General features: G+C 39.8%; 1 protein-coding gene across 1 annotated transcript in view; it reads right to left on the bottom strand.

Annotated features, from left to right (window-relative positions):
* Window positions 1-25,228, bottom strand: part of FRAS1 (Fraser extracellular matrix complex subunit 1) — a 475,354-nt gene that overhangs the window by 176,757 nt on the left and 273,369 nt on the right. The window contains exons 23-28 of the mRNA XM_027854503.1: window positions 20,969-21,115; window positions 17,468-17,608; window positions 14,588-14,728; window positions 9,815-9,955; window positions 7,779-8,049; window positions 2,965-3,049 (exon numbers count right to left, since the gene is read on the bottom strand). Of these exons, the coding sequence (XP_027710304.1) occupies window positions 2,965-3,049; window positions 7,779-8,049; window positions 9,815-9,955; window positions 14,588-14,728; window positions 17,468-17,608; window positions 20,969-21,115 (926 nt within the window). The remainder of the gene's footprint in view (window positions 1-2,964; window positions 3,050-7,778; window positions 8,050-9,814; window positions 9,956-14,587; window positions 14,729-17,467; window positions 17,609-20,968; window positions 21,116-25,228) is intronic.

Raw genomic sequence — 25,228 nt, 5'->3', positions numbered from 1 at the left:
AGCACCAACTCCATATTTTAAAAGCACTTTAGGTTTCAACTCAGGTCAGAAAGTTTTTTGCTAGTACTAATCCTAATCCTTTGGCTCACTTAGTGGAAATTATTTTGTTAAAAACAGAGAAAGAGGCGGGGAAAACCACTAGCAACCAGTGAAGGAGGCCCTTTGGGTTCACGTTTATATGAAAGCTATGTTGTGTTTTAATTACAGACATAAGAAATACCTTATCTCCGCTCAAAAGGCATTACATAGTTTGAAATGTTTATGGAATAGAGTTCAAATGAGATTAGCTTGCAATTAATTAATTAGAGTTTGATCCCTGAGTCATCTCTAACATAGACTAATTCTATCTCTCATCACCAGTCATTCTGGGATCCACACAGACCTTCTCTTAGCGCTCACAGTTATCATTCCTGGGCCTGTCTTTCCTCATTCTGTGTTCACGGGATGATCCTTCAGATGCTTGAGGCTCAATGAATCAAGCTTCTACCACAAATATTTATGTCAGACATATAAATGCAACTTGTCAGAGATGAACTATGAGAAGAGAATGCCATTACTCTGAGTTTTACGATATCTACCAGCATTGGTCTTATATCATACTCTTATCTTTTATGAATAACATTGCCCTGTACCAGGGCTCATCAAATTATGGCCAGAGGGCAAATCTGGTCTGTGAGCAAAGAATGGTTTTTACAGTTTTAAATAGCATTTTATTGTATAATTTTTAAAAACGTAAAAAACATTCTTCACTCAAGACCCTACAAAAACAGGTGGCCCTCATCGTTTGCTAACTCCTACCCAATGTTAATGAAATCACAGATCTGGTCCCAGAAGAAGTGGAGTCATATTTGTTTCAGTGATTCCAACAAGCCCCAGTGAAAAAACTCCAATAAACCACCCATACCAGTACCTAGTCTGCAATTTATAAAGAGTTATAGAGTTGTTTGGCAGGATTAAGAGGTCAAGGGACTTGCTAACAGTCACATGGCCATCATGTGTCTGAGATAAGACTAGAACCTAGATCGTCCCAAGTGAAACACCAGCTTCCTATCCATTATACGACATTGTCATTATACTAGATACCTACGTATACATATACAGATGTCTATATTGAATAGGACAGTCATTTAACAAGACTGAGGGATGACCAGAAGGCAACCTGACTGCTGTACCTTTTAGGGAACGTAAAAGATGGAAAGGAAGTATTCTACCACGGTGGGTAGATCTTCTATGAAAGACTTATAGGAGAACAAGGGCTAGAATTACACAGTGTAGCGAAGTGTGGCTGGGGTCTGTATTGTCATCCTAATGGGAACAGACACTCCAGGAAAATCCTTTTCTTCACTAAAGTTCTGGATAAAAGATGCAATGCCATCCCCTCCAAACTAACAAAAGCACCAGTAAACTAGTATAATGAATACTTTAGTACCAGTAGACTATAACCAAGTTACACTAAGCACACTAATACATACAAGGAAATCCCATCCCCATCTACCCATCCCACCAACCGTATCTCAAGCCAATTCCAAAAGAAAAAAACAATGGTATTGGAGGTGATGCTGGCTAATAAAACCAGTCCTGCAGTGGTATTCAGTTCCATTTCTTCTACTATGTAGGTAACTGTGTGACCTAATATGAGGCCATCTCTGGTCCTCTGGGTCCCCATCTACAAAAAGAAGGTCTTGGACTAGACAGAGAATTCTTAACTATTCTGAGCCCTGGACCCCTTTGGCAATCTAGTGAATCTCATTGAGAGAAATGATTACTAACAACCAATGATTTGGGGAGAGTGTGATTTCTTTTTCTTTTTATCTTATCTTTATTTTTTTTCTTTTATCCTAATTTCAAGACCTCAGTCTCTGAAGGTTCAGCTAACTTCCTCTAGCCAGACCTCACACAGGTGGCATAGCTCTTGTATTCTACTCAAGGTGGGGTGGGGATAAATTCTTTGACTAAGTTGTCCAAGGCTGGGGGTAACTTAAAGGTAAATGACATAATCAAAGTTGAGGTCCAGCCCCTCATTGTAATATTCATGCTCTCATTAATTGTTAACCAACCAGAATTGAATGCTACCCTCAGGAATACTCGATTTCCAATGGGCATATAAGCCGTGAGCCTGCCGCCATAATTGCCTTTGGTCTAAAAGAGAGATGGCCAAATAACCATCCTTTTATTAAAATTTTATTAAAATGCTGGCGTTATTAATTAAAATGATTAAATTACCCAGAAATTATGTCTCTCAAACCTTTTTAAATGTTACACCACGGACCCCTTTCAGGATAATGTTATTTTTAATGCATAATAGGATACGCAGAAGTACAAAGGAATCCAATCCTACTGACATAGAGTTATCAAAATATTCAAAAAACAAGTTAACAGATTCTGGATCGGACAAGATGAACTTCATGAAACAGTACGTCAATTACTCGTTAGCATCATGTGGAATCCTCTAATGGCGCAGTCACTGATGCAAGATCAGAAGAATAACAATAATAACAGTTTATATCAGTATAGCTCTGCAAAGCTATGTCTGGCATACTTAGAAGAAGGTTAGTTAGTAGAAATTTAGTACTAACAGCTAGTTAGCAGAAAGCCTGGGTCCAGAACTCAAGTTTTCATTATCTCATTTGGTACTTATTCCTCTGGGAGAAGCAGGGTGGGTACTGTGTTCTCTGTTTTCTAGATGAGGAAACTGAAGCTCAGGCAGGTGAAGAGCTTAGCCCAAGGTCATAAAGTAGGGGGCAGAGTAGGGAATCCAGGTCTTCTGACTTTGACTTCAGGGCTAGTTTTGTCTCTGTGACCCTACAAGACGACAAACTGTCCCCACCGTCCTTTTGCTCAAAAAAAAAAAAAAAATGAAGGCAACAGGAATTTGATGTAGCCCTTTACAATCTCTTTGCCAGGAATTCTGTGGTTTCCCCAAACAAACTGCCTTAAGAAATCAACACTAGAGTTTGTCATTACCTGAGTGGAAAATGCTTGGATGCTGATCCGTTGTGGTTCAGAGAAGAATTGTTGGTCACTCACTTTCAAGGAAAAATGGCCTTTCCTAAAACAAGTATTCAAGAAAGAAACAAAAACAAAAATTATAAAGTCAGTCATTAAATAAAATCGATGAAATCTATTTGTGTTGTACAAAAGTCAGGATTTGGATTAAAGATTAATTATGGAATGGGTAAGGGAGAGGTTGGAGGTAGGGGGACATGAAGACTTGAACTCCAAATCAGGAAACTCTCACTATCAGTGATGAACAACATGTGATTCATCTTAGGAAGTTGCCTGGCCACTGAGTGATTAAGTCACACGGTCAGTACGGGCCGCCACATTGGGCACTGTTGCTGACTTGTGGCAGGGTACCCTTCCTGATCCCAAGCCAGTTCTCTTTCCACTATACCACACTCCCTCCTTGTGATGGGTCTATTGGAAATTAAAGCATAAGACTGATAATTATCCAGGATGAAGAAAGGATAAAAATACTGTACCTACGTAACACTCTGGTTTCCTACACTGTTTCTAAAATTCATGAAAAGAATATAATGTAATATTATTGTGTGATGAGAAATGATTAAATGGACAATTTCAGAGGAGACTGGGAAGGTTCCTCTCTGTGAATGGATGCAGAGAGAAGGGAGTAAATTTAGGGGAACAATTTTTATAATGATTATATTAAAGAAGAAATATAACTTTGAAAGATTTTAAAACTCTGATCAATAAACCGAAAAGTGAGTCCAAAAGAATGAAGAGGAAGCATGTCGCTCACCTCCTGACAGAGAGATGATGAAATTAAAATGCAGAAAGAGAAATACGTTTCTAGATCTAGCTAACCTGGTTAATGCGGAATTTGTTTTACCAGATTATGCAAGTATAGATTGAGGGATTTGGATTTTGGATTTATTTACTTGTTTTCAGTTTGTATAGAAGGGGGAGGAGTGGGAGGGACAGATTAATTAAAAAAAATACTTGTTACGTGGGTGACTAAGTCATTCTATTATAAATACAAAAATTAAAAATAAAGAAGAAAAATAAAGAACATCCAGAGAAAAAAATGATAAACAGAAGTATGTATAGAATAATTTTACATATATATATATATATATATATATATATATACCTATTTTTATCTAATGCTAGTCATTTCTAGGGTGTGGCAGAGGGAAAGAAAGAAAAATGAAATTGACATGATAATTTTATTATATATTTAAAAAATAGCAACTTTTAGTAATAGACATTTGCAGTTTCATGTGCAATCATCTTTATAGTACACTATGTTATGGAAATGCTTGTTTTATTCTATAGATTAAAAATAAAATAAATTTTAGAAAAAGAAAAAGAAAAATAACCAATTAAAAACATTTATGAGTATACTTAGAGTTAAAGAATTAGGTGTCAGGTATCGATCACGCACTCAGTATTTTAATTTCTAAAGCAGCATGAGGAACCTCTTTCCCACAGATCTCGTCAGCAGCTTCTGATGAGAAGCTGGGAAGCTCTCCTAGATGCTGTTTCACTGTGTAATCATTATTTCACAAAGTGAGCTAATGAAAAAAGAAGCTTCTGAAAGATTCGGAAGCTCAGGTAATCCTAGGAGACACTGTAACTTTTTTGCACAGTTTCAATCAAGTTCCAAATAAATGATACATCTTTCCTCCTCCCCTCTTCCTTCCGATCTTGTCGGCCAATCCCATTTCAGTTTCATTTTTTTTGTTTTTTTTCTATTCTCAAAATTCAACATTATAGTATGCAAAAAGTAAGCTAAAATAATGAGTATGCAAATAAATAGAGAATACAGGCATGCCTTAGACCTGTAGTTCTCAACTTTTTTGTTCCATGAGCCCCTTTCAACCAAAAAAAAAAAAGTGTTGTAAACCCCCAAGATAATTTTCTATAAAACTCATATTATTCTTTACAATTATAACTGTTTCAAGTATGCATAAGAATCTCATGCAAACCTCTTGGACCACTGTCAGAAACCTCTTGAGGCAAAAAAGATGAGGCTGAAATAGGACTGACTGAAGTAGTTGTGGGAAAAAAAAAAACATAAAAAGCACCACCCTTGAGAATATCTGATGTGTTTCTGTCATTTTTTCTAAGTTTTCATTTTTTTGTGTGTGTATTCAAATGAAAAATCCTACAATGCAATTAGGGGAGAGTGAACACAAACTGTACAGCAGCGCCCAGGCGATGGTCAGTGATTCCCCATGAATGGCCTACGTAACCTCATAGACAAATATAACGATGTATACAACAGGGTATAAATGGGGGCGGGGAGGTCTGTTGTAAATAAAAGCAGTGAAATCAGTAGAAATATCTCCAATAAAGTGAACAAAAGAGGGGCTGGGGGAGTATTACTTATTGCACATATTATATCAGACAGGCCACCATGATGTAGCAGATAGAGAGTTGTCCTAAGAAGCAATTAGATCTGGGTTCAAGTCCTGGGTGGGTGACCCTGAGTAGGTCATTTAACGTCTTAGTGCATCAGACAACTCTCTACGGCTATTAGTTCCAATCAATCAACAAGCATTTAGGAGTCTGTCACTTACTATGTGCCAGGGCATTGAGGTAAGCATTAGGCATAAAAAAAAAAAAAAATTCAAAAATGAATCCTGCTGTCAGTCCATTACATTGTGAACTCCTCAAGGGAAGGGACTGTCTTTGCCATTCTTTGCATGCCCAGAGCTCAGCTCAGTGTCCGAGTAAAAGGGACTTAATACATGTTCACTGACTAACAGATTCATGTAACTTATAAGGGGGAAACTATATATATATATATACACATATATACACATACACAAACACATATATATGTCCATATGTGTGTATACATATATATGTACACACACACACACATATGCAGTTAGAATGAACTGGTGAATCTGCAGCAATTCTCCCTGTAATGGTTTCTGGCCTCTTTCAGGACTGAGGCACATTTATTATTCTTGCTATGATTACAGTCAACATTGAACTTTTTTTTTTTTTGAGGTTGCCCGTATTGTCAGCAATGAGCTAATACCAAAAGAAGAGTCCATATTCATCTACCTCCCCATCTGCCTGTCCCCTTTATGGCAGAACTGCAATGGGAAATACTCAGTCTGAGGGTAAGTGAATATATCCACAGATATTCAAATAATCTCTTTCCTATGCCTTTAATTTCATATGCCTATTTGCACCGACAGTCAACTTAAAATGGTGTGCACTATGGATGAAAAGCAGTGAGATGGATAATCCAAAATAAGGGCTAATCTAAATGATTAGATCTACTTCTTTCCTTTTTTTCTTCCTTCCTTATTTCCTTTCTTCCTTACTTCTTCTTTCTTTCTTCCTACCTTTCCATTCTTCTTTCCTTCTTCCCATTCTTCCTTCCCTTCCTTTTTTTCCTTCCTTTCTTCCTTCCTTCTCTGTGTCTTACTGAGAGAAATAATTATTTCTCTCTTGTATTAACAACTAATTACTGAATCAGGACCAAGGTTTTTCCCCTTTTCTACTTCCTCATCCAGAAATTAACTTGTGTGGGAAATCTTAGGCAAAGACTTACCCAAGCTAAAAATCTAACCTAATTCAGTAAAAGAAACTCTTAAGTTCAGGTTAAATGCATTCCTGCTCATTGTCTTTACTCAGAGAGGTCTGGGAAAATGTGGCTTCTCTCTTGTCAGACAGGTGACATGAAAATCGCAAAGTCTCTTTGACCAAGACTGGGGTGGATCCAGGTCACATACCTCAAGACCCTCACTGGAATATAGCCTAGCTGCTCATTGTAACATGAGGGATCTCTGGCATTCCAGAGTACTGCTGATCTCTTTTTATTAATAAACATAGTAGCCTTATTAATACAATAATTAAATTACCCAGAAACTATGTCTCTCAAACTTTTGAAATGTCCCACTATATTATCCAGGCTAGAAGTACAAGGACTATTCACCATACCAACCTTACTACTACTCAACAGGGAAACTTTGACCTACTCAGTTTCCAACCTGGGCCTGTTTACTCTTTGTTAGTAAACTTAGTGGACCCGTCATTCCCAGGGGCCCACCTTAGTGATGCTGAATTTAGCAAGGACACCTGATTTACTTAGTGCACTGCAGTTCAGAACTCCCAAACTCAAAGGATCCATGTGCCTCAGCCTCCCCGGTAGCTAAGATTACAGGCATGCACCATCATGCTTGGCCAGGTTGAATTTAACTACCCAAATAAGCCTGGCTTCACCTAACGTTAACATCAGTTTGCATTCACAGGACATACACTGTCTGAGGGAGAAGGAAACCACCAGGCGTGTGCCAAGTGGCAGAAGAAATATGGATCAGTTGAAAAATTAACCACAATTAATCTATAGACTCAATAATTAAGAGCTGACTGTACTCTCAGGTCTCATTTTTAATATTCTTGGAAATGAATAATTCCTATCAGAGCATGTTTCATGACAAAATGATAAATAAATAAAATATTTACTCTAATAGATGAAGACAGAGCAGTTGGGACAACTGTGTCTATGATAGATTTGGTTTCTATTGGACTTCACAGCTATGTAATTGTGCCAGGAACTTTCCTGTCACATCCGCGAATTACCCATAATTATGTGATAAAGTGAAAATGTCTGTAACGGAAGCATATTTGCTGAGCAGTTACAGGAAGATGGCGGCAGTCAGATGAAACTGCCTCATACTTAGGCAATATCTATCATCCCAAGAAGCCGAGAGGCTGCTGCTGAGGTGAGGTGGAGAGGAAGGAGAGGAAGACGAGGCTCGGGGAGGAAAGAGAACAGTCATGTGTTCAATCACCTGGGCTTGTCTCTGCTGTGCACAAAACGTACTCTCTTCTCTTTTAGGTCTTCCCAGTTAAAATGGTCAGCTGCACCCAGGGGCACCTCCTTCCCATTCACCAAGAGCACCAACTGGCCGTTGGTGGGGATGCTGACAACATGGAATAAGAGGTCTGTGCCCCTGCCTTCTCCAGCACGGACATTCAGCAAGGAGAAATCCAGTGGCCTCACTGAGCCGATCTCCAGGGCAAGGGAAGCATTCGTCTGAAGGATATGAGTATAGGTGCTGCCTAGAAGAAAAAAAAAACACAAAACTGGCAATATCAGACACGGACACATTCCCTGCTTCTTTGTCAGATGATCTCTGCTGGGATATTTATGCTTTGGATAAAAATCTAGGTCAGTGAATATGATGGGAAGGGCTGTATGGTGACCAAAGCGTCAGGAAGAGTTGAGTTTAAATCCTGCCTCAGACACTTGCTGGATTTGGGCAGCTCACTTAACCTTTCTGGACCTCAGTTTCCTCATCTGTAGAAAGAAGAGTTTGGAATCAATGACCTCTAAGGTGGAGCCTTCCTACTTCTAGCCTTTAAAATGTATGCCCTGATGATATGTGATCATTCAAATCCAAGGCACATATAAATCTTATTAAGCAGTAGGGTCCATGAACATTTTTTAAAAATATTTTGATAATTATATTGCAATAGAATTAGCTTTCTTTGTAATAGCATGTTCTTTATTTGGAGCATTTAAAAACATTCTGAGAAGGGTTCAGGGGCCTTATCAGACTTACCAAAGGGGTCCATGACACAAAATAGTCTACAAAGCCCTGCATTAAGACTAAGAGGCAGGTCTGATTGCAATCAAAAACAAAATTTTCAAAATCGGCATTTTTGGTGCAAGGATACATTAGTAGCGACTCTTAATTAGTCACGGCTTGGATTCGACTTCTGACATCATATTTGTTCAGATGCAAAATTAACCCAGGCTCAGAAGTCCTAAAATTCTGTTCACCACTAGGAATGAAATGTTCTTATCAGGGATGTTGCAATATAGGGATGCAGTACCCTTATCCCAAACTATAACGATTGGAATTAAATGTTTAGGGCTCCTACACCTAGATCACAAAGGGTAGCTTTAGAATGCTGAATTTTAGGAGGAAATCTTTTTTTTTTTCCTTGGCAAAGCAAGTGGGGTTAAGTGACCTGCCCAAGGTCACATTGCTAGTAAGTGTCAAGTATCTGAGGCCACATTTGAACTCAGGTCCTTCTGACTCCAGGGTTGGTGCTCTATCCTTTGCACCTACTAGCTGCCCCTGGTAGAAAAATCTTATACTATAAATCTATCCTATGGTGTCAGGCACATAGTAGGTACTTAAGGAATCTTATGAATTGATGAGAATGTAATTAACTCTCACAGGATGATTTCTCCACCACATGCCTAGAAGAATAAGCTGAATTCTCAGTTACTGAGGGATTTACAAATGAGAGAACAGTTTAGCCAAGAACGATAAAAATCAGCGACAACAAAATGACATCAGAGATTTACTCACTTTAAAGTGCTGTGTTCAAATGTCAGTTGTAATTTAAATAAACAACTCTTGATATTGTAAATCATTTATTTATGCATCTTCTAGTTCCCTTAGAGCACTCATAATGGAAAGGAGGTTGACTTCTCGGTCTGTTTCAGAAATGTGCACTTAACAGATATTCATTCATTCCACATGTACCTACATTCTGTCCTCTATGTAGACACGATAACATCTCAACTGGTCATTCTATATAGTGACACTTTAGATTGTTGTAAATGGGTTATTATTTTCTCCCAATTAAAAAAAAAGCCTATGGTATATCGGCTCAGCTTGTCCTTTGCCAATATCCGCAAAAAGTCTTTTGTTTCTAAGCAACTCAAGATGCCCGCACAAAAGCGAGAATACTGTAAGTGATATCTCTTTAACAAACACTGCCTTTCCTGCTGACAAGACAGCCTGCCCATTGAGAAAGTGTAGGTGAATTCCCAAGGCTGTCAGAGGAGAATCCCTGAGGGGGCACTCACCATGACACGTTCCATTCTGGAGGTGGCCAGAGAAGCCGAGAACACAGCTGGAGACACAAAGCCCGTTCTTGAGAGACATGCCATGATCACAGAGATGGCACTGTTCCTCATGGCTGCACTCCAAACACCCCGGGGGACAGGCTGTCAGGAACAGGAAACAGCAAAGGCAGCCCCGTTAGTCTCAAAGGTTCTCCAGGACTCCCACGTCTCCAGCCAACAGTTAAAGCAAAAACAGAAACGACTCTATGGCCAATATTAAGAAGAGTCTGACCACTGCACGGAAAATTAGTATGACCTCAAACGGGAATCAAATCAGGGGTCAAACAGGTTGGGCTTTCAGACCCGATAACAGAACACATTCAGCATTCACACAACAAGCATTTGCTACATCTTACTGCATGTAGATAACTGTTCTAGGCATGAGCAACAAAGGCAAACATAACATTTAGATAAGATATGAGCCCTGCTCTCATGTTACGTGTCTATCACACTGAACACAACGAACGCTACTGAGTATTTTCAAATATTATGTGTGTGTGTGTGTGTGTGTGTGTGCGTGTGTGTGTGTCCATGTATAATGTTGTTGTTTGTCCTTCATTCTCAAAGAGGACCATGGCATCAGGGAGGTTATATACAAGTTAGCTGGATTTAAGTGAGGGAGGGCTGTGCAAAGTCACCAGCCTTACTTTCTCGCCTGGAGCCATCTAGGTCTACTGGCAAGACACAGATCACGATGACTGGAGATGGCCCAGGACGTGGTGGGGGACCTTGGCTTTTTTAAGATAAGGTCTTTAACAAGTTTCAGTTTGACTGAGGCAAAGCCCATTCGATGATTAAGGCTCAATAAAAAATGAGGCAGAGAGTGGCTTCTTTACTTAGCCAAAAATCACATATATTGTATTATATGTGTGTATATGTGTATTTAAACATTATATATATGCATAGTTAATCTTCATTATTTGTAGATTCTATATTTGTAAATTTGCCTACTTGGTAAATTTGATTTATAACCCCCAAAATCAATGCTTGCCATGATTTTATCGTCATACATGGACATGTGCAGAACAGCAAAAAATTTGTCACCCATTGTGCATTAACTAGCTAAAGTTAAATAACGTGATGGACACTGTGCCTTCTTGTCTTAGCTCTCATACTGTAAACTAGCATCCTTCTCAGTCTATTAAATGTCAAGTTTTCCATGCTTTTGTGCTTTTTTGTTAGTGACGGGGGGGAGGGTAAAATGACCCCCAAGTGTCTAAAGTCTAGTGTTCTTAAGTACAAGAAAATTGTGGTGTGTCTTATGTAGGAAAAAAATGTGTTAGATAAGTTTCATTTAGTCGTGAGTTAGAGTGCTGTTGGCCATGAGTTCAACATTAATGAATAAATATGGTACGTCCAGAAAAAGGAAGAGGCAATCTGCCAATCTGTATATAGTCAATGCTGTAATTACAGGACTGCAGTTACATAACCCTGTATTTCCCCTAAAAGCAATGGTTCAGTATTCAGTATTTGCTAATGCAGTATTCACAGCAACTTTATAGACCATAACTACCAGAAATTACAAGAATCAATTGTATACACACACGTACATACAGAGATATAGATATATAGAGATCCACATTAGATAAGTGAATTAAAACAATAAGTGAAATAGAAGGTCACAAAATAAATGACTGGGTGAGGTACAAGTGGGAGTTATTATCAACCTTGGGCAAGCAGAGAAAGCTACATGGAGGAGATGACATTTGGGTTGAGTTTTGAGGGATAAGTAGGAAAAATATTCCATGTAAATTATATTTTTGTTCATTGGATCCTTTTAAATCCTTTCAGGAATCTATTTAAATAATGACTGTAGTGAGTCATTTCATAAAGCGGAGACTTTTGGGGATGGTGGTGGGGTTGTAAAGCAAATAACCACCTGATTTGTAAATTCAGATTCTGACATAGAGAGGCTTATCTACATTTGACTGGATAAGAATCTCACATTTCTAGTAACTATATTTAAATAGTCTAAACAGTCCAAAAGACCATGTGCTTTGGCGTCCTTGGCCCGCTTCTGTATCACTTTTCCACGATCCCTGCAGACGTAGAAGGAGAAGCACACAGGACCAAGGGTCTTGCCGCACTGCTGTGTTTCATGAGTAGCCAGAGAAGTGTTCCCCCAGAAACCAAGCTATTGATGATGTGTCTGTCCCTGTTCAGTCGGGCTGATCCTCAAACAATAGACAATCTGTCACCAGGACAAGACTTAAAACCTTTCCTGCTTGGTAGACCTCCTAAGGCTCTACCAGAATAACCCTCGAGAACCCAGGATCATGTCCATACCACATGAGGAAGCTGCTGTTCATGGATGACACCCAACCCAAGAACACCATAGGGCATCCTCACTGAGGTCCACTGACTTTTGATAGAACCTAACCAAACAATCCACATGGGAAAAATGAAATGCCTACTACTGGAACTGGGACATGTAGGTAGATGGGCCTGAGTCACTCCATTCATCATTCTATCTTATACAGGCACAACATAGGAGCAATGAGCTTGGCCCAGAATGAAAGGAAGAGAGTGTACTGGATTCCATTAGTGAAACTCCGTAGCACTTTCAATGATCCCAAACTGTTCTCTAGAGCAAAACTCGTTTTTTAAAAATACAAATATTCTTCTCCATTAGACTTTGAGCTCCCCAAGAGCAGGGACTGTATTTTGTCTTTTCCCAACACTTAGCACAGTGCCTGGCACACAGTAGGTACTTACAAAATGTTTATTGCCTGACTGATAATGATGTGTGGTCACAGATCACAGAACACCCTAATCTCTGATGAACCAAAATTATAGAATGGTCCAAAGAGAAATAGAGAGACATAGGGTGGGCATTAAAGAATATACTAATGATAATGGCTTGGGCATGGGGAACAGCATAAAAGATACCAACCAAGAAGTGTAGGATCAGAAAAGAAGGGGAGCCAGAGATGTAGCAAGAGTGAGGCATAAGAGATGAACAACTGAAGGGAGTGCTGCAGTGGTACCCAAGTAATGTTAAAAGACATGGAGAAAGGGTGGCAGTATTGGGTAAATTACATATTATGGGAGGGAAGGAAGGAGGGAGAAAGGGAAGGAGGGAGGAAAGGAAGGAAGAAGGAAGGAAGAAAAAAAGGAAGGAAGAAAAAAGGGAAGGAAGCAAATATGCATTTATTAAGCACCTTCCGTGTGCCAGGTATTATGCTAAGTGCTTTACAAATATTATCTCATTTAATCCTCACAACAACCTTGCCAAGTAGGGTATAGTATAATAACAGGATATTAGTGTAATAATGTTATACTTACTTTACAGTTGAGGAAACTGAGGCAGGCAGAGGTTAAGTGACTAGAGGTGCACAGCTAGTAAGTGCCTAAGGTCAGATTAAAACTTCAGACCCAGGACTCAATCCACTACACCACCTAGCCACCTCTGCGTAAGATGGAAAGAACTGAATGAGATGAAAGGATAGGAGTGAGATGGAGTCTGGCCCAATGGAGATAGTACACACACTGAGACCACAGAAATACTGAGTCTTGGTATCCAAAAAGCCCTGGGAAGTCATGGATTCTAGTTCTGACTATATCTCTTACTACCTGGGTGATTTTGGACAAATCACTGAAGGTCTCTGAACCAATTTCCTAAGCTATAAAACTGGAAGTCATATCATCTCTCTTTTCTAGCTTATAGAAATCTCAGGTTCAAATGAGAAAACATGTATGAAAGTACTTTATAAAGGGTCACACAAACCTACAGTATTATTCTACAACAAATTTCCACCAAACTCCTTCTCAGATGCTTCACTCACCACGTTAGGGGATAGACCGATGCCAACTTCTCAAAGGCCAAGCCAGAGGACCAGCAGGGCATTACCCTCCCACGAGGCTTACCAGCAAGCTGGACTTCCACTGTCTCAAGACAAGTCTAGGCAATCTTTAAAGAGGCTCCTCTCCCAAGGCTTGGTCCCTAGGTGACAGTGTTTCCCAGCCACATCAATTCACCAAGTCGACTTGACTAAAGGGAGTTATGATCTGTGTCTGTGCCATGAGTCTGATGACTGCCCAGCTCTGCCTCGCTTAAATCCAATTCACTTCAAGTCAAGACAGCACCCTTCTGATGTCATTTGAGAATGAAGGACAAAGAACAACGCCCACAATAATGACATCATGGGTCTCTGAAGTCTCCTTAAAGGGGGGCAAACTTGGGACATGTTTTTGACTTTTTTTTTCCTATACATGAAAAAATGAACTTGAAAAATGCTCACTCACTTGATACAGAGGAAAGACAATTGAAATGATTTGCTTTCTTTCAATTTTGGTTTTAACCAGAAGCACTCCTATACATATAAAAAGAAATTTCCAGTCTACGCTGTAACCATATGGATTATTGGACCAACTGGTCCAATCTATATTCTGGCAATTCTAGCCCCTCACCAATAGGTCTGAACTTTAAAATCCATCTCAACATTGCTCTCCACAGAGACCTCACTGCATTCTTTCCATTCTATCATGCATTAGTTTCAGGTCCTCTTCCCTAAAGACCTTTAGAGGCAAGAATGATTTGTACAAAAAAATTACTGGATTGAATTGTTATAAACTATCCAGTCTGGTAACTGACAAATTTGCATGGGAAGCTGTCAATTACTTTAGGTGATTCCCCAGATTTTCCCATCCCTGTATCACAAAAGCTAATGGGAATTAGCACACAGATAACAGATGCTTTGCCCCCCAACTTTCGCTTCCTCAGACAAGCCTCACCCATGCATCTCTGTGTCCTGGTGTCTACATAATATCGCGGGCCGCATTTCTGGGTACACCGGGCTTCACGGAGGAGAAAAGGTTCTTCACAGTGAGTGCACTCATGGGGACCCAGACACTCCAGACAATGATCACCACAGCCTAAAAAACAAAGTCAAATGAAGCAACAATTTGAAAGAGTTAAAAGTCTATAAAAAACTATGGGCCATATCATTAATTCCCCAAAGAAAGAATCAAGGTACGGCAGTTTCTAATGACCCACATGCCTACTTTCCCATGGCGACAAAATCTTTGCAAGAATAATCTGATTTGAGAAAGATACAGGCAGGCTTTCATAAATTATATTCTCATATGGAGAACACATGACCCCCATACTCATTATTTATTTACCATAAAAAAGATTGATTGATTATAGTCTATCCTAAACATTCTCCTCCAACAAAGTATGCCCCATGTATGTATAAAATATATTCTATATTACATGTATAGTATAATTTATAACAATTATATAAAGCATAATTATAATCATATATAATTAAATACCATAACATATCAATTATATATATAACATAATCATACATAATATAAATCTATAACATATATTGATTATATACTATAACATAATTCTACATAATATAATATATAATAATCTTTGATGACTCCCTTATTATTAATGCCAAGTGATGCCCAAAATGGAAAGACCTGTATATTCACCAAAAGTATGCCACTGACCCTAGGGTCCAGGGCAGAAATACAATGTAAGATGGATTCTTTAAAGGTGATGAGATGCTCCAGGTGTCCCTGTTCATGAATGAGAGTGTGCTGATCGCATTAAGCCCTGAAACACAGTCTCGTCAATGACATAACACGTCCATAATCTCATACATATAAAAAAGTCTAGCCTAACTATTCGACAGAGAATACATCAAACGAATGAAGTGTGTCTATCGTTCAGACTGTGAAAGACAGTACATAAAGCCAGTCCACAACATATATAGCTTTTGTTCAGTTGTTTGAGTCATATCTAACTCTCTGTGATCTCATTTAGGGTTTTCTTGGCAAAGATACTGGAATGGTTTGCCATTTCCTTCTCTAGGTCATTTTACAGATGAGGAAACTGAGGCAAACAGGGTTAAGTGACTTGCCCAGGGTCACAGAGCTAGTGTCTCAGGCCATATTTGAACTCAGGAAGATGAGTCTTCCTGACTCCAGAACCAGCATTCTATCCATTGCACCACCTAGCTTCCACCACATACAACTCAGACAGTGCAAACAGATAATGAGCCAAGCCCAAAATTGAGCAAGAGGTGCAAAGTATTCCCTTAACGTCTCTAAGCTTCTCCCTGAAACAATGTTTTTTTCTTTCAGCATCAATATTCTTCCAATGATGGTTTAAGGATGATCATCAATGGAAGACGGTCTCCGGGGAATTAAAATATTGGGGTCTACCCAAAGAGGAATGGAGGGGTGGTGATGAGCAGGCTATAACTCATTACCAACTGAGAAATGAACAAGGAGGTCTGTAGATAGCACAAAGCAGAGGTAGCTAGAGATCACTCACTGCTCATGAAACTAGAATAAGAGATAACCAATGGACTATCTAGGTACTATGCTGATATACACGCTGTATCAGGAGATCAGATGAAGATCCCTCTCTTCCCCAGAACTTTGGGTGGACCCCTAGTAGAGTTATGGGGGGTATGGAAGAGGTACAAAGGATGAGAAGGCATCAATGGGGTGAAATCCAACACTGTTAGAAGTATTTACATCAATCTATCAAAGTACATGGTGGTGATTCTCCATCCAACATCCATTTCAGAAACACCTACTACATGCCCTGTGCTCAGACTTGAAGGAAGATACAAAGACAGATACGTTCCCTGACCTTAAAGAGCTTGATACTTAACATTTTCAAAGGGATTAGCAGAAAACTAGGCCCCAGAAGGTTAGAGATGTTGATATATCAAATTGCAGCTAGAACTGTGATAGCCACACATCTAACTTTACTATATCACCATTTTGTTGGCACATAAATGTCACTAATTTCCTGTATGAACAGGTGCATTGAGGATGGCACCCAGGAACCTGGTCCCATGGCCATCTTTCATACCCCTTACTATAATTGGCATTTTCTGAGCAATGCAACATATAAGAAAGCCACCAGCTATTGGACGACACTGTGTATCCTTGATCTAAGTGGTCTTCACTTAAGAACAATGGGAGAAAAGGAAGATTAGAAGTGGCCGGAAGGTAAAGGGTGGGTGTGGAGGCATGGAAAGGGGACTGTTGTCAAAGACCTGTCCTGCCACAAATTATTGAATACTTGACAATACTTAACAGCAGAACTTAATCAATTTGAACAGTGATAGCAACATTATAAAGCAAAACAATTTCAAAAGACTTAACTCTGATCAATGAAATGACAAACCACCATTCCAGAGGACCAAAGGTGCCTCATGCTACCTGTCTCCTGCCAAAGAGGTGATGGACTTAAAATGTAGCATGAAATATATATTTTTGGAAATGGTCAATCTAGGAATTTGCTTTACTGAACCTATATGCATCCCTGTTATCAGGGTTTTCTTTTTCTTTCTTTTAAAAAAATTTATTCAATATAGGGAGGGGGTAATGAGATGGAGAATGAATAAATGCTTGTAAAAAAAATCTGTTTGTCAGTCAATAAACATATATTAAGCACCTATCAGGTGCCAGACACTCTAAGTGTCGGGCTTAAAAGAAAGAAAAAAACAGTTTCTACCCTCAAGGATCTCTCATCTAATTTGTATAGAATTTGCCCTTTTATAACAGTATCTGAGTTTTATGGAAGGACCACTAAGGTGAGGGAAATTAGAACCCAGTGTTAGGCACATAAAGACTTACTCTTGCAATGGTCCAAGTCCCTATAAAAGGAAAGTGAACACTGCTCCACGCAGATGCTGTTCTGAAGCACATAACCATCCATGCATTGCAGGCAATCTGTGCTCAGTGGACCCTGGCACGAATTGCAGCTCCAGTCACATTCTAAAAAGAAGAGATAAATCCAAGTAGGAATGGCCACCTTCCTGTACACAGGAGACACGAGTGTTTAATACCCCCTTGAAACCACCTGCGCCAGAGGCTTTAGCTGCAGAGGGTAAAGTGAGGACAACATAAAAGGTCTAAGAGAAATAAGGTCTTTAATAAGGGCACACTTTGCAGTAACCTGGATTCTTTTCTGTGGTTAAATGTTTCCTACTGATGTCTGATTGAATACACACAAGGATGGGTTAGTGCTGCTACAGAGTCTGCTAGGTTTAGGGAGAGCATGTGTAAATGTGAAATAAGCCTCTTTTCCAGTGCTCCAAGCTCCAGGACACCTTATCCTTATTCTGACCAGTACAAACATACATTTAATTACAGCACCCTATTCTCACACAAACATACAGATCTGTTGTTCTTACTTTTCCAAAAAATTAACTGGGATGTCAACAACAATGAAGAACATGGTTGTTGCCACCATGGGAACTCAGAAGCGTTTAGCACGTGTTACTCAAAGATCAGATGTTGACTACTTTATTGAAGAGAACAGGTCTTGGAGAATTTATCTCTGTTCAGAGAGAAATGTTCAACATGATGTGACAAACCCATCATTTCGAGCAGTGAAATTCACCATTCCAAAATGGCTCCATAAGTGCCTACTATATGCGTAACACTGTGCTGGGTGCTCTGGGAGATGCAAAAAAACCCCACTGGATTTGGAGTCAGAGGATTTAAGTGTAAATCCATGCTCTTTTACTTATATTTCTCTTGGCCTGTTTCCTTATCTGTAGAATGAAGAGATTATATCAGACATGCTCTGTCCTAGATCCTCTTCTCTTCTTTTTTATACTCTCTCATTAACTTATCAATTCCCATAGGTTCACCTATCATTTCTATGCAAACACCTCAAATTTATATATTAATCCTTAGCCTCTCTCTTGAGCTTCAGTTCCACATAAACAATTGCCTAGTTGGCATTTCAAACTGGACACCATAGAGACAATACAATCACAACACGTCCAAAACAGAATTTATCTCCCCCAACTCCAAACTCTCCCCTCATCCAAACTTCTCTGTTTCCATCAAAGGTACCACCCACATTTTTCCATCCCCCAGGCCCATGACTTTGACATTATCTTTGGTTCCTCACTCTCTCTTACTGAATGTATCCAGTTGCCAAATCTTACTGTATCTCTCTCCATAACATCTTTAACATCCAACCCTTTCTCTCTACTCACAGAGCCCCCACTTTAGCTCAATCCCTCGTCACCTTTCACCAAGACTGTTGCAAAGGCCTCCCAGTTGGTTTCTCTATTGCAGTTCTCCATCCCTCACATTGCTGCCAAAGTGATTTTCTTTAATCACAAATCATATCACTCTCCCTTCTACACCCCGTGATCCAGCTAACCTGGCCTTCTTTCTTTTCCTTGTACACAGCCCTCCATCCGCCTTTACATTGGCTGTACCCCATCCCTGGACTGAGCTCTCTCCTTACCTCCATCTCAAACGAGTCCTCCTCTCTTCCTTCAAGAAGCGTATCAAGCACCATCTTCTACATGAAGCCCTTCCTATCATCTCAACTGCTAGGGCCCTCCTCCCAAAGTCCTTGTCTTTCATTGTTGTTCAGTCACTCAGTCCTGTCCGACTCTTCGTGACCTCTTGGACCACACCATTCGTGAAGTTTTCTTGGCAAAAGTACTAGAGTGGTTTGCCATTTCCTTCTCCATTAATTACTTTTCATTTGTTCTGTATACACTTTTACACACACTTCTCTTCTCCAATCTCATATAAATTCCTTTAGAGTAGCAATTGTTTACTACAGAGCCTAGCACAATGTCTGGCCCATAGAAGGTGCTTAGTAAATATTTGTTGATTAATTACTTGAACTCCAAATCCCAGGATCCCATAAGATGTGGCCTCTGCAACCTGAGTTTATCTTTTACAGTGGGTGGTAAGGAGGCAAGGCACATCCATAAAACAGCTAGCAAATAATTACAAGGCAACAGATAAGGAAGTGTTCTATCCTCAGAGTACTATTTTCATTAATGCTCTCCAACATTCTGCCTTGTCCAGCCCTTGCTCCAAATAGTGGAAATCTCTCATCATCTACCTTTCCTTTTGTCCAGAATCCAATGTTTCTAAGTCCCCAAGAAGCCAGTAACCATGCAAGATTGTACCTGTGCTCCAAAGAAGATTTAGAACGTTAATCTCATTCATTTATTTGGGTGATCTAGACCTAGGGGCCATGGCAGGGATGGGAGAAGGTGAGATTTAATCACTAAAACAGACCCTTGAAAAAAATCTGCCAGCTGAGTCACAAAATTATTTACAAGGGAAATGATTTGTGATCATCTTGGCTTTTCACCACAAGCAGCCAGTCACCGGTGGGGAGGGAGAAAATGGAAAAGCTGCTCTTGACTGAAGGAAAACAGACCTCCTAAGTTGGGAACGAAAGTAGACAGGAGGGAGAATTATCACACATTTTGAATTTTTAAAGTATCCCAAATTTTTCTACCTGCCTAATAGGCAAGCTCTAGCTCCCCTCCTAGAAGCAGGGGCGGGGGAGAATAGTAAAGAAAGAATAAAGGAACATTTCAGAGGCATGCTCAGGAGGGCAAAATAGTGATGGAGTATCTCATTCCTTATTCCGTTCATTCCTTCTAAAAGGCAACATAAAATCACAGAATTTGTGGCGATAACTGGGGGAAATGGATAAAAAAAGAAAACATTTTTTGATGGCAGAAGCCCTCTGAATACTGCCAGTGCTTTCCACGTCCATAGGGGCACAAGAAAACCGCCTGCCCACTCTGGTGACTTCAACCTTGTAGGAGCATTAGTGAGGGACTATTTACATGACTTACATACAGACACACACACACTTCAAAAAGACCTTCGTCAGTAATGATGAAGCCTGCTTCTTCTCACTGCTTAGCAGAGTAATATATATGTTCGCAAACACAACCAAGGTGTGAATTTGTTTTGCTTGGATATACTTATTTATTACAAGGCTGGGCTTTTTTTTTTTTTGAATGAGAGTATTGTGGTGAGAGAGGGGAGTAGAGAGAGAAGAAGGATAATAAAATAAAGAAAAAAAGGAAAGAGTGTCCATGAAATGTTTAAAAATGCAAAGGAGAAAGCAGAAAAAAACGATCAGAAGGAAACAAGATAAACAGGGCAGTGTTGGCATCATTATGCTAAATGTACATAATTTTTTTCAAAAGCTATATGTAATAGATATTCACCATTTCCAGTGGAATCTGCTTTTTTGCTCTTCTTTGCACACGGAAATGTTCATATTTATTCATGCTTGTCAAGTTAATAATTTTAAAAAGAAAATTTTGGGAAAAAAAACCCTTTGGTTACCTTTGCACATCTTGGTAGACAAGTCAAGGTAGTACTGCTGGGCACAACTCTCATACTGACATTCTCCAAAGAGAAGGACCTTAGTTGGGTCCCTGCAAGAGGTGCATCTTGATGGGGAATCACAGCTCCAGCACTGGGCATTGCATGCTGAGCAGACACAGGGGAAGAAATGACCAAACGATTAGAACTAAAAGTATCAAACACTAGTCTGCCTGGATGATGGGGTAAGGTATTATCCCTAAAAATGTGAAAAAAAACATATTGGAACTTTTATTATCATTGCTTTCATTCATAATATGCTCTTAGGAGAGATAAACAAGAGAGATCCCAGAAAGATTAGAGTCAGAAACCTGGTTAGGAGATCCAGCTGCACCAACTATAGTAGCTTTGTGACCCTGAGGGAGGCTTTCCATGAATCTCATTCCCCTCACTTGTAAAATGGGCTTGAATGATAAAAAAAAAAAAAAAGGATTGCATGGAAGAAAATTCTACGTGGGAATTCAGTCCAGAATGGATGGGAAACTCTCAAGAAAGAAATTATGAAGACACAAAAGGAAACAACTGCAGAGAGGAGAAAAACAGGGAGATGACTGGATAGATCAATGAGGTTGTACCAGGAACTCAACAATCACTTAAAACTTTCAAAATGTACATGGTACTGAAGTTGAAAGAAAGATCAGGTAAAGAAAGATCAATTTAAGAGTATGGTACAGGCCTATAAATATAGTGTCCAGGGTGCTAAAGCTCAAAATGAATCTAAGCTGATTATAGAAGCTAAGGACAACCAAAAAAAGTTTGGTTTGGTTTGGTTTTTAGCTGTACTGGGGGAAAGAGGAGGCTCAAAGACAGCATAGGAATGATGCTCAAGGATGTTAACTTACAACACAGATAAGATAGGGCAATTCAATTCTATCTTGTTCCTGTTTTCTCTGCCAACAAAAATGACCTCCATTTTTGACTACTAGGTAAAGTAAAATGACTACTAGGGAACTGACAGCCAAGATAAGTAAGGAGATAGTATGAGAGCACCTAGCTGTCTTTGATGAATTCAAGTCCCCTGGCCCGGATGAACTAGATTCTTGGATACCAAGATGGTGGGTGTGATTACCGAGCCACTACAGATAATATCTGACAGGCCACGGAAAATAAGAGAGGCACCGCAGGACTAGAAAAGGGCAAACATTGTCTCAGTGTTCAAAAAAAGGTTAGAGATGGTTGGTGAGCACCTAGAGAAGAAAGAAGTGATTGCAAAAATCCAGCATGGCCTCATCCAGACGAGGCCAGAGCAGATTAATGTTGTTTCCTTTTTTAACAAGATTACTAGGTAAAGGGAATTCTGAGATTATAGCAAAGCATTTAATAAGGTATCAGACATTCGTGTGTATGTGTGTGGGTGTGGGTGTGGGTGTGAGAGAAAGAGAGAGAGAGAGAGAGAGAGAGAGAGAGAGAGAGAGAGGAGGAAAAAAGGGGAGAGGGAGAAGGGAGAGAAAGAGTGGGAGAGAGGGAGAGAGACAGAGACAGAGAAAGGCCAATAAGACAAACAGGTGAATTCCGAATTGATTGAATGCTTGGACTTAAGGAGTAGTCATTAATGGCTGGATGACAACTTAGCAAGAAGTCTCCTTAGTGGAGCATCCCAAGTATCTCTCCTTGGTCCTGAACTGGTTAGTCTATTTATTAGTGACTCGGAGAAATTAATCAGTGGTATCCTCATCAAATTTGCAGATGACAAAAAGCTTAGAAGGAACAGTAACATTAGATTGCCAGAATCAGGATCCAAAAGGATCTTGACAGGGTTAGAGCATTTGGCTCAATAATAAGACGAAATTCAATGCCTTATACCTGAGGTCAAAGAATCAATTTTCAAAGTACGAGGTGAAAGCTCAATGTGTGTGATCTGTGTAATATGACAGCCAAAAAACCGGACAAAAACAAAAACCTTAGACATTGAGCTGCATTAAAAAAAGGCAAAATTTTCAGGAATAAAGTGATAGTCACTTTGTACTCTGACTTTATCAATCCACATCTGGAGTTTTGTGGATAAGTCTTGACGCCACAACTTAGGAAGGAGATTGATAAGCAAGAATATTCAAAGGAGGCGACCATATGGTGTAGGGCCTTGAATCTGTGCCACAAAAGGAGCATCTAGGCGCGGCTAGGTGGCACAGTGAATAGAGCACTGGCCCTAGAGTCAGGAGGACCTGAGTTCAAATCTGGCCTCAGACACTTGACACTCACTCACTGTGTGACCCTGGGCAAGTCACTTAACCCCACTGCCTAGCAAAAACAAAAACAAACAAAAGCTAATAAGGAGCATCTGAAGGAACTAGGGATGCTTAGAACTGCAGAAGAGAAGGATGGAGGGAATAAGAAGGGAAGGGACCAAAATAACTTTATTCAAGTCTTATTTCAAGTTATCAGGTGATTGAGGGTTGGAAATGGTTAAGTTTGGTGGCAGAGGGCAGAAACAGAAACTATGGGTAACAGATGAAAAGAGATCAATTTGGGCCTGACATCAGGAGAAGCTTTTTACCAATTAGAGTTGTCACAAAGTGGAATGGGCTGCCTCGAGAGGTGGTACATTCCCCCTCTTCAAATGGAGGCTGGATGTCCATCTGATGAGTATATTATAGTATGGATTCCTTTGGGGTATATGTTGGAATAGACTTGTTTCCTAAGACAGGTTATGGTGGGAGAATTCTGAAGAACAACTAGGATAAAAGATGAAACGATGGAAATACAGCTAGGTACTGAATAGTGCGAATTAACGAACCACATGAAGTTGTCACATCATTGGAATTTGCACTGTATTATTTCCCTTCTGTTAACCAGTTACATATTTTACATAATCATAATTTTTAGTAATGCAAATTTGAATGATGCAACTACTTGAGGGGGATTCATTACTCAAACTAATTGGGACATGGCTGTATAGGATAAAAAAAAATGGTCTGGTCACAAGGCGAGAGTGAGTGCTGACAAGTGGACAGCCTGAATCTCCCACTGGTATCCTATTAATGTCAAGAGAAATCAAGCAAGGCCTCCAATATTTTGAGTGGACACCATTGTAGCAAATTAAAGAGACAGAGCACGGACAGGCATGGATGGGTTGATGCCAACATTGTTGTCCAGTCATTTTTCAGTCGTGTCTAATTCTTCATGACCTCATTTGGGGTTTTCTTGGCAGAGATACTGGAATGGTTTACCATTTCCTTCTGTGGCTCATTTTTCAAATGAGGAAACTGAGACAAACAGGGTTAAGTGACTTACCCAGAGTCATACACCTAAGAGTGGTTTGAGGCCAGATTTGAACTCAGGAAGGTGAGTCTTTCTGACTCCCGGCCTGGCACTCTACCCACTGATACTTGCCCTGATGCCAACATTACTGAAGGGAAATCAAATGAAATCAAGTTGGAATATCGGAGTATATTTGGAGATGGATATTGACAAACTGGATAGTGTCTAGATAAATTTGGGCAAAAAAGTGAAAGTTCTGGAAATAATGTCAGAGGAAAGGTTGAAGAATGGCAGACGTTTAGACTAAGAGAAGTAAGGGGAAGGGGGAAAGGGGCAGATGTCTTCCAGTGCTTAGCAGGATGTCACAGAAGGAAGACAACTTGTTCCGTGGCACTCTTTATGATAAACTGTGAAAAAGATGACTTGTAGAAGAACTGCTAAAGAGGGCAGTAGCACTTCGTGAGGACCACACTCCCCATGATGGGAGGTCATAGGATCATACTTCTAGAGAAAGAAGGGATTTAAGGGTCATTGAGTTCAACTCTCTCATTTTATAGACAAGGAAAACGAAGTCTAGAGAGCCAAAGTGTCCAAAGTCACGGGGGAATAAGCACCAGGAAGAAGAAGTGAACCCAGCTCTTCTGAGGCCGAAAAGACAGCTTTTTCCAATGCATCTTTATGCCTTTAAGCAAAGTCTGGATAACCGCCTGTCAGAAATGCTTTAGCAAGCATCTTGTACGGGGTAGAAATGGGCTGGATGCCTTCTGGGGCCCAGGGCTCTGAAACAGTCTTAGATTCACTTGTTTCTCAGTTCTCACCACAACCGTAATCAATAATTTTAGAAAGCTCTACGTTGGTGAATTCCTAAAGAGTCCCATACTGACAGAGTAAAGCACTGGGCTGCTCTTTAAAAAAAAATCACAATCAAAAGAATCTCTCAAAGGGAGGCTGCCTCTCAGCTCCCACGTCCTTCAATAGGGAGGATAGAAATGCCCCTCAGGTAATCAGTGATGAGTGATATCC

The sequence above is a fragment of the Vombatus ursinus genome, unplaced genomic scaffold (assembly GCF_900497805.2).
Source record: "Vombatus ursinus unplaced genomic scaffold, bare-nosed wombat genome assembly UNPS02010461.1, whole genome shotgun sequence".
NCBI lineage: Eukaryota > Metazoa > Chordata > Mammalia > Diprotodontia > Vombatidae > Vombatus > Vombatus ursinus.
The sequence above is the reverse complement of the archived record's forward strand: the minus strand, read 5'-3'. Positions and strand labels throughout refer to the sequence as shown.